Raw genomic sequence first — 12278 nt, forward strand, 5'->3', positions numbered from 1 at the left:
AGAGTAAGCTCGGGTCTTGAAACCTTCTGTTAGTCGCCGCTTATTTCCGTAGAATTTTCGTGGTGGTCGATTGTAAAGTTGCGAAGTAGGCAGTCTGCTTTCTCTCCACTACGACACGGCACTCCTCATCGCACCAGCTATTCTTCTGCGTTTTCCGAAAACGAATGGTTTCAGTTGCAGCTGTACGTAAGATACTTGAAATGCCGTGCAACAAAAAATATTCCACCAAAAAACGATAAATTTAACATTGGAAATATCTTACTGTAGCCCTGGCCGGAAATCACGCTGCAACGTATTTCAATTACATAAAATCTACGTTACCTCTCAGAAGGCTATAGTTTCCCATTGTTTTAATTTTCAGCATGTCTTCAAGCAAGTCTTAAGTTCAAACAAGGGTAATTTGTAGTTTAAATTTTGACTTTTTCGAATGAGCAATAGTTTATACCAATTTAGATCTTAAGTTGAAACCTTAATAGCTTGGATTTTTATACCAGCAATAAAGTTTTCATCGCATCGAATAGTTCATTATCTTATATGTAAAAATTAATCGCAAAATGTGTTGCTAAGCGCATAACTCAACCTCCAGGCGTTGTTGTCCAATTCTTTTTTTAAGTCTTCGTTGAGGTTCAAAGATGGTTTTTTTTTTTAGTAGCGCTAATGCTCGAGAACGGCTGAACCAATCTGGATGAAATTTTCAGAAGTTGTTCGCTGTGGATCGGGAAAGGTTTAGAAATATAAAAAACCTTATGCTTTTCGTGAGGAAAAGTCGGAAAATTGGAAAATTCCAAAAAATTATTATTTTCATACATTTCTTTTTAATTTTTTGGTTTTGTTTTTCAATTATTTGAATTGTTAAAATTTGTCGTTTGCTTTCTTTATTCCGCCTATTCAAGTAAAAAATTATTGAAAATTATTCAGTGGAAACGTTATGTGTGTTTCAAACCAAGTGATTAATTACAGATAGAAATTTGTTACGATGTCACGAAGTGGTCGCACATACGTGCGGAATTATGGATCGTGGACTTTATCTTGAAGCAACGTATATGTGGTGCTGTTAGATGGTAGATGTACTCTGTTGAGTGGCAAAAGAGAGGTTCTTCTTTGGATGGTGGATGGTGGTTACACCAGATCAAATTGATGAAATCATTTCTGCGGAAGTTCCCAAAGAATAAAGCAACAAAATTAACATTGACGAGTTTTTTTTCTCACTCTCGTCAGTGATTTGTTTGCGAGAACATTACTCTATTTGGAAATATCCTGATATTATACATGGAATGCAATGTCGAAGAAATAGTTACGCAGAAAGCAAAGCCAACCAGTAGATGGACATCCAGGTGTGTTCTCAACTAATGCTTTAAAACGAATTTACACAATCCACCCGAAAAACGACGATTGCTTCTACTTTCGGTTGCTATTGATTAATGTACGCGGTTCAACGTCATTTGAGTAATTGCGTAGTATGAATGGTACGGTGTGTGCAACTTTTTGAGAAGTAAGCCAGCAATTACAATTGATAACCACTGGAATCAAACGATAGACGATGGGAAAGCTACTTCGTATGCAAATGAAGTTCGCACACATTTCGCGATAATCATTTCGACATATCACCCTTTAAATCCGCGTCAATTATTGGATACGAACAAAAATGACATTGCCGAAGACATTGATACTTCTGGTGGTTTGATATCAATTCGGATATTTGCCAAATTATCGTAACTATGATTCCTTAAGTGCACACGCAATGTTAGCTGCCGCAAATACCGATGTTGTTGACTTAAACTGAAAAATTCAAGGTCAAATTCCTGCAGTTAACTGCCGGTTCTGGAGCCTGAAACCCCGGAGCACCTGCTGATCGACTGCACAGCAGTCTGTAGACGCAGGACTAAGGCCCTTGGATCAATGTTTCCGGATAGGGATCGCATAGCCTCATTAGCGCCCGGAAGTCTGTTGAACTTCATCCATGCGCTGGGGCTAGGTGAGTCTATGTGAGGTAGGAGAGGGCACAATAGACCAAAGGTCGCGGTGTATTCCTCATATTCAATCAATCAATTCCTGCAGACTTGCGCTCATACAAATCGATCGATCGTCTTGACAATGAAGATGACGCCGTGAATTATCCAGTGGAATTTCTAAATGCCACCGCATCATTTGCGTCTCAAAGTGGGATCTGTAGTTATTATGTTTCGCAATCTTCGTGCGCCGTTTTCAGTGTAATGGAACCCTACTGATTGTGACGCAGCTATCGAATACAAAGAGTCAGAATGCTTTATTATTTCTACGGATTCCTTTGAGTTACAACGATTTGCCATTTCCGTTCAAACGTTTCCAGTTAAAATTGCATTTGAGATGACAGTCAACAGGACACAAGGATAATCGCATAGTGTTTGGCATAAATTTGGAAATGCTACGTTCTTCAGACGGCCAGATATACGTGGCGTGCTCACGAGTTGGAAAACCATCTTCTTTGTACATTTACGCACTGGAACAGAAACCAAAAAATTTTGTTTATCAAGCTGCGTTACAGTAAAACAATTAAATGATAAATTCAGCTTTCTTTTCATTTCAAAACACATAATTTTACGCAGAACAACGGCTGCGGCGTCAGCTAGTAATATAATAGTATTTAATTTATAGTTAAAGCTATTGAATACAATTCTTTTATTGCACATAAAGTATGTTAAATTGTGCGTTTAAGTTGAAATAAATAGGATACTTATCAGACTTTGAATCCTACGCTAAATTTGTTGTGGGCTGATACGGGCTGCTGCTGATTTAGAATATACATATATATGTTTATATTTATATACACATATGTACGGAATAATAGGTGTGAGTTTAGCTGGTACTGTTTTTTCGTCAAATGCTGTTGAACCTGTTACTTTTTATACCGTTATATTTTTACGATGAAGGCGAATGAGCGACAGTATCAAGAACTTGCATTATTATTTTGCGTTTCATTAGGTATCATTGTTTCATTAAATTGGGTTGGCCAATAAAAGGTATTTCGTTTCATATTGTAAGAATTGTAATTTTACTTTCAATTGATCACCATAAACTGCTAAGAATGGGTCATAAGAGCCACGCACCGATTTAGAGAGCCGATTGGTAAAAAAAATTGGGTGATGAAGGATAAACGTACAGATTCATTGCAAATATGTTGGGGCGGTGGGAAAACTTTGTAGCTAATGCTCAAAAAATGAAAAGAAAACTAGTGGTTGCCTGGATCGATGATCGCCGTATACTTTTCATGGCAAGAAAAGGGCTCTATTTTGATTACATGACAAACTGCAGCGAAAATTAGACTAACCGAGCGATTCTTTACTGTGATACAGTCACAAGCCTCTAAAATTGAGATTTTAAATTAGAGGCAATTTTTGTAAGTTAAAACGATTTTGCAATTCGGTACTTGACAGTCTCAAAAATCTCTCAATTGAAAACGAACAGATCTAATCACTTCTTACATTTCACTATTTAGAGCTAAAAACATAATTACCAATAAAAATAAATATATGTTGACTTTGTTTCAGAATATGTACGAAATTTTTGAGAAATCCATTATTATTACCTTTTTCGTGTTGCTTACAAAATAAAAAAAAAACGACAATCTATTAACATCTATGATTATCTCTAGTCAGTATATTTAAAATGGCAAACAAGAGTTCTTCTTAGATTTGTGTAAATTTCTCATCAATTTGAGACAAATCGTATCATGTCACTTCATAGCGTTGCGACAATTGTTTGTATCGATGTGAATTTTCTGCTGGATTAATTTGAATCCTGTGTAGCAAAAAATGTATCAGCTTCAAAAATGTGAGCATGGTACAAATTTTCAATGCGTAAACAATGGAAATTCCATCGAGTACGTACATACATATATACATATATTCGTTGTATATATGTACCCGATGGAATTTCCTTTATACATATAACATATGTATATACATTAGGCTTTTTTTTTAACTATTAATTAAAATTTTCCATTGAAAATACACGACAAACGTGATTTTTTATTTTTAAGTTTCTATAGCTCAGAGGCATTTTATGGCATATTATTCCTCAGAATTGAACACTCTACAAATGTGCCCATTGCGACAAAGTCGAAACTCTCACCGACGAGGTAGTACGAGGCTCTAAACCTGACTTTTTCAAGAAATTCGCATTTTTTTGTACATATCTCGTAACTGACAAGAGCTATGGAAAAAATGTACATCACCACCATTAATACTTCTCGAGATATTCGACTTTTTAAGTAAGGCTGTATGGAATTTTCATAGCTTTTTTATTACATACCATCTATGAAAATTCTAGAAAGCCTTACTTAAAAAGCCGAATATCTCGATTACATATATCTCGTAAATGACAAGAGCTATAGAAAAAATGTGCATGACAAACTTGTAGGAAATTTTATTTGCTACAAAAAAGATCTGAGGTCAAAATCGCTATCATTAATTGTTCTCGAGATATTCGGCTTTTTAAGTAAGGCTGTATGGAATTTTCATAGATTTTTTATTACATACCATTATGGGATACGAACAAAAATTACATTGCCGAATACATTTTGCATCATATTCGCTAAGAATTGGAAATGGGCAAATTCCGATCGTCTTGACAATGGAGACGAAGCTATGAATTATACAGTGGAATTTCTAAATTGTTTGGAGAGCCTTGGTATGCCGTCGCCTTGTCTGAAACCTCGTTTGGTATCGAACGGCTCAGAGAAGACCTTCCCGATTCTGACGGAGCTTTTGGTGTTGCTCAACGTCAGCTTACACAGCCGTATTAGTTTTGCAGGGATACCAAATTCAGACATCGCGGCATAAAGGCAGCTCCTTTTAGTACTGTCGAAAGCAGCTTTGAAGTCGACGAAGAGGTAGTGCGTGTCGATTCTCCTTTCACGGGTCTTTTCCAAGATTTGGCGCATGGTGAATATCTGGTCGGTTGTTGATTTGACAAGTCTAAAGCCACAATGATAAGATCCAATCAGTTTGTTGACAGTGGGCTTTAATCTTTCACACAATACGCTCGATAGAACCTTATACGCGACGTTAAGGAGGCTTATCCCACGGTAGTTGGCGTAGCTTGTGGGTTCTCCTTTTTTATGGATTTGGCATATCACACTTAAATTTCAATCGTTAGGCATGCTTTCGTACGACCATATTTTACAAAGAAGCTGATGCATGCTCCTTATCAGCTCTTGGCCGCCGTGTTTGAATAGCTCGGCCGGCAATTCATCGGCCCCCGCCGCGTCGTTGTTCTTCAGACGGGTAATTGCTATTTGAACTTCTTCATGGTCGGGCAAGGGAACGTGTGATCCATCGACGTCGATTGGTGAATCGGGTTCGCCTTCTCCTGGCATTGTGCGTTGACTGCCATTCAGCAGGCTGGAGAAGTGTTCCCTCCATAATTTAAGTATCCTCTGGACGTCGGTGACTAGATCATCTTATCCTTTTTTTCGTAGAATTTTCGAGCATTACCCCTGTCGGCCAGCTTATCAAGCTCTTCGTATTCACGCATTTCGGCCTCTTTCTTTTTCTGTCTATAAATGCGTCTCGCTTCCCTCTTCAACTCTCGGTATCTATCCCATCCCGCACGTGTTGTGGTCCATCGTAACGTTGTTTGAAGTGCAAGTATTTAAAATTTATTAAGTAAAACTAGTTTACATCTATTATTTTGTCCGAAGTATATAACAGGTGGCGCAAAAATTACCTTCCGATGTTTTTTTTGGAAAATGAACAACTTTTTTAAAAAATTAAAAACTTTGATTCTGCTTGTGGATCATTTTTATTTGGTCTTTTAATTTTTTACTTCAAGTCGAGGATATGATAATGTAAATGGCCGCCGCCACAGTTGATTGTCATTTGAGCTCTTTATATAGCATTTTCCATCACTTTGGCCAGACCTTCCAGCGATAGGTTCTCACATTCTTGACGTGTATTGTCTTTAAGAGCTGCAAGAGTCTGAGGCTTGTTGAAATAAACCGGCGACTTCAAAAAGCCCCACAAAAATAGTCTGGAGCGGTCAAATCAGGCGATATTGCTGCCCATTACCCGGGGAAATGCATCCTTCAGCATATCGGTTGTGGCACGCAGTGTAGCGTACCATTGTTTATTTACGTGTATTTCGCATGTGTTCAATACACAAATGTCAAAACAGAACTGACATTAGAGGTCAATTGCAAAATTTATAGCATCTTCTGATCATCTTCTGACTTTTGCGCCACCCTATATAATGTAACTACATTGATTGATATGTTAATTCAAATAATTATAATGCATATTATAATTGTGATATTTTTAAAAAAAGTTTTGAAGTCCCCATTTTGTAGTTTTAAGAAATATTCACTAAAAATTGAAATGAAAATCGAAAAAAATTTCCTAACATAAATATGTCATTTTTCGATTTATTGTGAATTTTTCTATGTTTAATTGTATATATTATGTAGTTACATTAGTGGTTTGATTATATAAATTAGTTTCCATATTCATTCTTTACATTACATATTTGATGAAGATTATATTTAATAACTTTCAGCATATTATTCGTTTAAATGGAAAAGGAGAATTTCTTTGCAGTAAATTGGGCTTAATTACAAAATCATAAACAAGTTAAGACTGATTCAACATCTAATCCACGAGCTTGGGTAAAAAGCTTAAAGTGATTTAAAAAAAATTGAAATAAATGAATATTTGAATACAAATTATGAAATAACACATTTGAAGAATAGTGGATGGAATGCCTCGGAATGCGCAGACTGTCCAGAAAGTTTTCTTACTGCCATTTTATATATAAGTTTGTAATAGATCAATTATAATAGCTACATTGGAAAGCAATTTAAATTATCTCTTCACTCAAATATCAAAAATATATCAGAAAAACAGTCATATTATTTCAAATGCTTAATTCGACCCATGAGCGTAATCAACGAAATGGGAAAGTGATTGGTACCGTCCTAGGAACAGTAACAACTATGTCTCACTGCATATTCCGCCCAAATAATGATGAACCGAATTCCGTTTCTATGTCACAAGATTTTGCATGCGGAAATGGTTTTATACAATTCAGATTTTGGCGGCGTCGGAAAAGACAGGCTTTATTACGAATATTTAGATTTTATACATTTAGCGCTATATGCTGGTTTTTCTACTGCGATACTTTAAGCGTCGATGCCGCATTAAATGAAGGCGGTCGAAGAAAATTAAACGACGCATCGTCGAATATAATCGCTACAAACGCTACTTCTATAAATTTACAATTTTCATGCAGTGATATAGTAGCTCAATTTAATTTGTCTGAAGGGGCTCTAGGCAATAGCGATGGAGGTTTCGAAAGTATTACCACTTCAACAATAACCTTAAATTCCCTAAATCGCTCACTACCAAACACTATAAGTGGTTCCCAAAACAAGAATTATTTTACACATTTGACATACGATTTTAAGCAGAAAGTATTTTACGCGGGCGCAACCAATAAGATACTACAATTAAATGAAAATTTACGAGTTTTATCTCAGGCGTTAACTGGACCAAAATATGATTCGCCACAATGTCATGCCAGTGGTTGCCCCGAAGATGTGGAAACAACATTAGTTGATACTCATAATAAAATACTAATTGTTAATTATGTTGAAGGGTTTGGAATTCTTATTGCCTGCGGCAGTGTACGACAAGGTAATTTTTTTTATTTACAATTTCATAGATAAAGTTATATAAATATATGCTTGTCCTGTAGGAGCCTGTGAAATGTACAATCTTACTAACTTCCCGAATTCTCCAACATTTATTGAAACACCTTTGGCGGCAAATGATGAGTTTGCATCCACATACGCATATGTTGGTCCAGCAAAATATTCATGGAAAGATGAAGACATTCTTTATGTTGGTACAACGTTTACAAATGTTGGCGATTATAGGCACGACGTGCCTGCGATTTCATCACGCCGTTTAGACGATTTAAACTACGTTGAATTTTCAATACAGCAATCAATTATTAATATAGATGTTAAATATCGAGATCATTTTCTTGTTAACTACGTTTATGGATTTAATTCATCAGAATATGCCTATTTTGCTATAGTGCAGAAAAAGTCTCACTTGGCTGATGAGGCTGGGTATGTTACTCGATTGGCACGAATTTGTGTTACTGATCCGAATTATGACACCTATACTGAGGTAACCATTCAATGCCTTGCTACTAAGAACAATATCGACTATAACATCCTACGCGACGCAAAGATAACTCAAGCAGAACAAAAACTAGCACAATATTTGGGAATAAAGCGGGACGATTTTGTTTTAGTTGCGATATTTTCACCATCTAATGAGATTACTGACCAAGCGGAGGCCAATTCGGCTATGTGCTTATACAGTCTTAAAGATATTGAGGAAGTATTTAACGAAAATATACATATGTGCTTCAATGGTACAATCAAAGATCGAAATTTAGGCTATATCTCAGGAACTATCGATGATGGCCACTGTCCAGTAGCAGGAGTACGTATTTTTATGAAATGCTTTGTAAAGCTCTGTAATGGGGTTTGTCTTAATGTTTTCCAGACTATAGGGAATATTCAAGACTTTTGCACCGTGGGATTAAAAATCAGTGGATCATCACCAATTACAGCGCAAGCCTTACTTCATTTTGATAACGTTAGCATCACATCAGTCACTACCACGACCACTGGTCCTCATTCTTTGGCATTTTTGGGTACTGAAACCGGTTCAATAAAAAAAGTATTAATATCTGGTAACAATGCAGGCGAATATGAAGAAATAACCGTCGACCCTGGAAACAAAATATTACAGGATACAATGATGTCTGCTAATAAAGAGTTTTTGTACGTTCTTTCCAAGCGTAAGGTTAGTTACAAAAAAACAAAAAACAATTTACTATAGTGTATTATTTTTTATGCCAAACTCACTTTCTGTTACACTTCAGGATTAAAATATGTCATTGGTATCTGAATTGGAACTATAATCTGATCGAAGTACAAATTGTGACTCCCTCTCTTCATAATGTCTCATTAAGTAAATGTCCCTGATCAATTTCAGAATCGTTATTGGAGTCAAGAAGGCAATATTTCCCTCTGAGATTTTCACTCTTAATGAGTCCTACACATGTAAAAGCAGATGTCTCCGAAATCTACCGTGGTCTGTAAATGGTGCAACAATAATTATCCTTGTACAAGTTTATTCGTTTTTTTCTTACTGAACTTCTATATGCCATGGGGTCGTAATGGGAATGGCCATGGAAGGTTTTAGAAGCCTAGGAGCCGCAGCATAAATTTTTTAGCCAATTCGTTTCCGGCTATGCTCCGGATGCTTAGTGCATCCTCATCAAAGGCTACATAGACTCAATGAACACTCTTGGACCAATACTGATTTGTTCTAGTAAGACGAGATAGATTTAAGTGCCGCATAATATAGGTTAGCAAGATAGCCGCGTTCGTTCAATCATATCATCGATTTCAGTCCCCTACAAATCCCATATCATCGACCTTACGGACTATTTCGGGGACTTATCTCTATATGTATTGATAATTTGTAAGTTTAAGTTCTCTTCCTTGGAACAACACCGTGCAGCATTGGTGTTCTCTACATTCCTAATTAGTGATAGCAATGAGTCCAACCTGTTTCCAAAAATTTTCTGTTGCGTTTGCGTCAAAAGCCTCGCGTCGAAACTGTATCTCGGTTAGGTGTAATAGATGTAGTCAGATGGAGGAGACCTACAATATTAAGCCGTTAAGATATATCGAACATGAAATATTAGTTAAGTCGCCTGATGCTATGCAGAATACCGTGTAATGGAAAAATAGTAGTAATAGAGTAGTTGACTTAGATGAAAGAGCTTTCTATTTTACTGTCAGTACACCAAACAACCTGTATTTGATAAATAACACATCAATAGGATGAACTGATTTGGAAAATTGGTGGGGGGTAGTTTAAAACCACGAGACGGACATAGATCACTTTTTATATATTTATGCTAAAAGTCAATACAATCTATGAATTCAAACATTTTATTTCAAATTATAAGCATGTGATCAAAATGTATATAAGAATCATTTCAATAGGGGTATTCAGACCGAATTTGTTAATCTGGTAGTTCGTTAGTTGATATTTCGTTAAAACACTTAACTGTCAACATACTTTTTGCAGTACATCAGTAGTGGGCGTAAATTTTGTTTCTAAACAGCTGATTCAATTATATTAAATATTTACTTTTGATTAATTTGTCAGAAACTAATTTGTAGTAGACAGCAAATGTATTTTTCGCAATGAATTATTTTTTGAGGCAACAACGCAAACAAAAGAGCTGAGTGATGTTACCAAGTATCGAAAAAACTATCATGCTTGCCAGTCTGGTACTTCGTTACTCGGTAAAACGATAATCTGTTTATTTTACAAAAACAAAATTCACGAAGAAACTACCGAGTAACGACTAACGAATTAACAAATCTGGTCTGAATACCCCTAATATATTAATACTAATACTACTAATAACCAAAATAATATCACAATAGAAAATCGCATTGACAGTTACTTAGCTAGTTTATGGGCGTACGACGCCAAGTCCTCATAATAAACCGAACGCATAACATAAAAAATAGCGGAATAATTGCAATGTTGAGAAAACGTTCAATTATAATTTGAGATGAGTTCATAATGGCTCACAAATACTCTCAAAGCACTGCACAGAGTAATGGCATATTTATAGCGGAATTCTGTAATCAGTCTCTAGTTACTATTTGAGACATTTTGAGGTAAAGTCTCATTTTGTGACTAGTTACTATTCACAATACAGTCTTTAGTCACAAAATATTGTCTCAAATTTGTGACCTCATAGTTAGCAGGCTAAAAAGAGTTTTTGGTTGCCATTTTAAATATACTGAATAGAGATCCGCATGGATATTAATAGAATGTCTTTGTTTTAATATTTTGTAAGCAACTCAAACACAAAAAAATTAAAAATAAATAAATTTCACATAAATTTCGTAATTATTCTGAAACAAATTCAATATTAACTTTTATAGCCAATTATGCTTTTTGACTAAAAATTGTAAGTGCAATGTTCGTTATGTATATGTTTATTTTCATTAAAGTTTATACACATCTCTACATAACGTACATAACGTAATGTAACAGCTGGATAAACATAGACACTTGAGGCCTTGCTACTCCCGACCTTCACTCACCACCTGAGCCTAGCCAGCCACCAGCATGGATTCCGAAAAGTGCACAGCACCACCACAGCACTTAGCGTCATAAACGCTCAGATAGTTCGTGGCCTCAACCAGAAACCACCCTGTTAGAGAACGATCCTCGTAGCGTTGGACCTGTCAAAAGCTTTTGACACGGTCAATCACACAACGCTACTGCAGGACATCGAAACAACTACGCTCCCTCCAGGGCTAAAGAGGTGGACCATGAACTATCTGAGCGATCGCCAGTCATCGTCCGTACTATTTCGAGGTAAAACATCTAAACTGAGAAGAATTAAACAGGGGGTTCCGCAGGGTGGTGTCCTCTCCCCGTTACTGTTTAACTTCTACATCTCGAAACTCCCACAACCACCAGAAGGAATTTCCATAACCTCGTACGCTGATGACTGCACGATATTGGCGTCGGGCAATGGAATCGATGGCATGTGTTCGAAGGTAAACAGCTACCTCTCCGACCTTTCTCGTTTCCTCACTGCACGAAATCTCACACTTTCCCCCACCAAATCCACAGCGACCATATTCACAAACTGGACGAAGGAGTATAGACTTGAGCTTAACATTGCAGTCGACGGCGTCAAAATTCCGACTGTCAACAGTCCTAAGATTTTAGGTGTAACATTCGACAGTCTATGCTCCTTCTCTCCTCATACGACCGCGATTATCGCCAAAGTACAGAGCCGCAACAAAATCCTCAGTCGCTAGCCGGCAGCACTTGGGGAAAAGACAAAGAAACGTTGTTGGCAACATACAAGGCAATCGGCCGGCCGGTCCTCAATTACGCAGCCCCCATATGGTCGCCTGGATGCAGTGGTACGCACATGAGGAAACTACAGACCTGTCAGAACACTGCACTCCGGACCACTATAGGATGTCTTTTGATGTCTCCCATTGAACACCTCCACAGTGAGACGCTTATGCTCCCAGTTAAGGAGCATAATGAACTCCTTTCCAGGCAGTTTCTGATGGGATGTTTTCGCAGAAATCACCCCTGCAGTCACCTGCTTGGAGCGGAACCGCCTCCTAGGAGCATCAAAAGGTCATTCCTGGATTACGTCGATGA

The 12278-nt window shown here is 37.0% G+C and overlaps 1 protein-coding gene across 1 annotated transcript in view; it reads left to right on the plus strand.

Moving 5' to 3' along the window:
* Positions 1 to 6517: 6517 nt before the first annotated feature.
* LOC120779686 (plexin-B) overlaps positions 6518 to 12278 on the plus strand; it is a 43547-nt gene continuing 37786 nt past the window's right edge. The window contains exons 1-3 of the mRNA XM_040112044.1: positions 6518 to 7667; positions 7729 to 8489; positions 8553 to 8855. Coding sequence (XP_039967978.1) covers positions 6893 to 7667; positions 7729 to 8489; positions 8553 to 8855 — 1839 coding nt within the window. The 5' untranslated portion in view covers positions 6518 to 6892. The remainder of the gene's footprint in view (positions 7668 to 7728; positions 8490 to 8552; positions 8856 to 12278) is intronic.

Source organism: Bactrocera tryoni, unplaced genomic scaffold (assembly GCF_016617805.1).
Source record: "Bactrocera tryoni isolate S06 unplaced genomic scaffold, CSIRO_BtryS06_freeze2 scaffold_11, whole genome shotgun sequence".
Classification (NCBI taxonomy): domain Eukaryota; kingdom Metazoa; phylum Arthropoda; class Insecta; order Diptera; family Tephritidae; genus Bactrocera; species Bactrocera tryoni.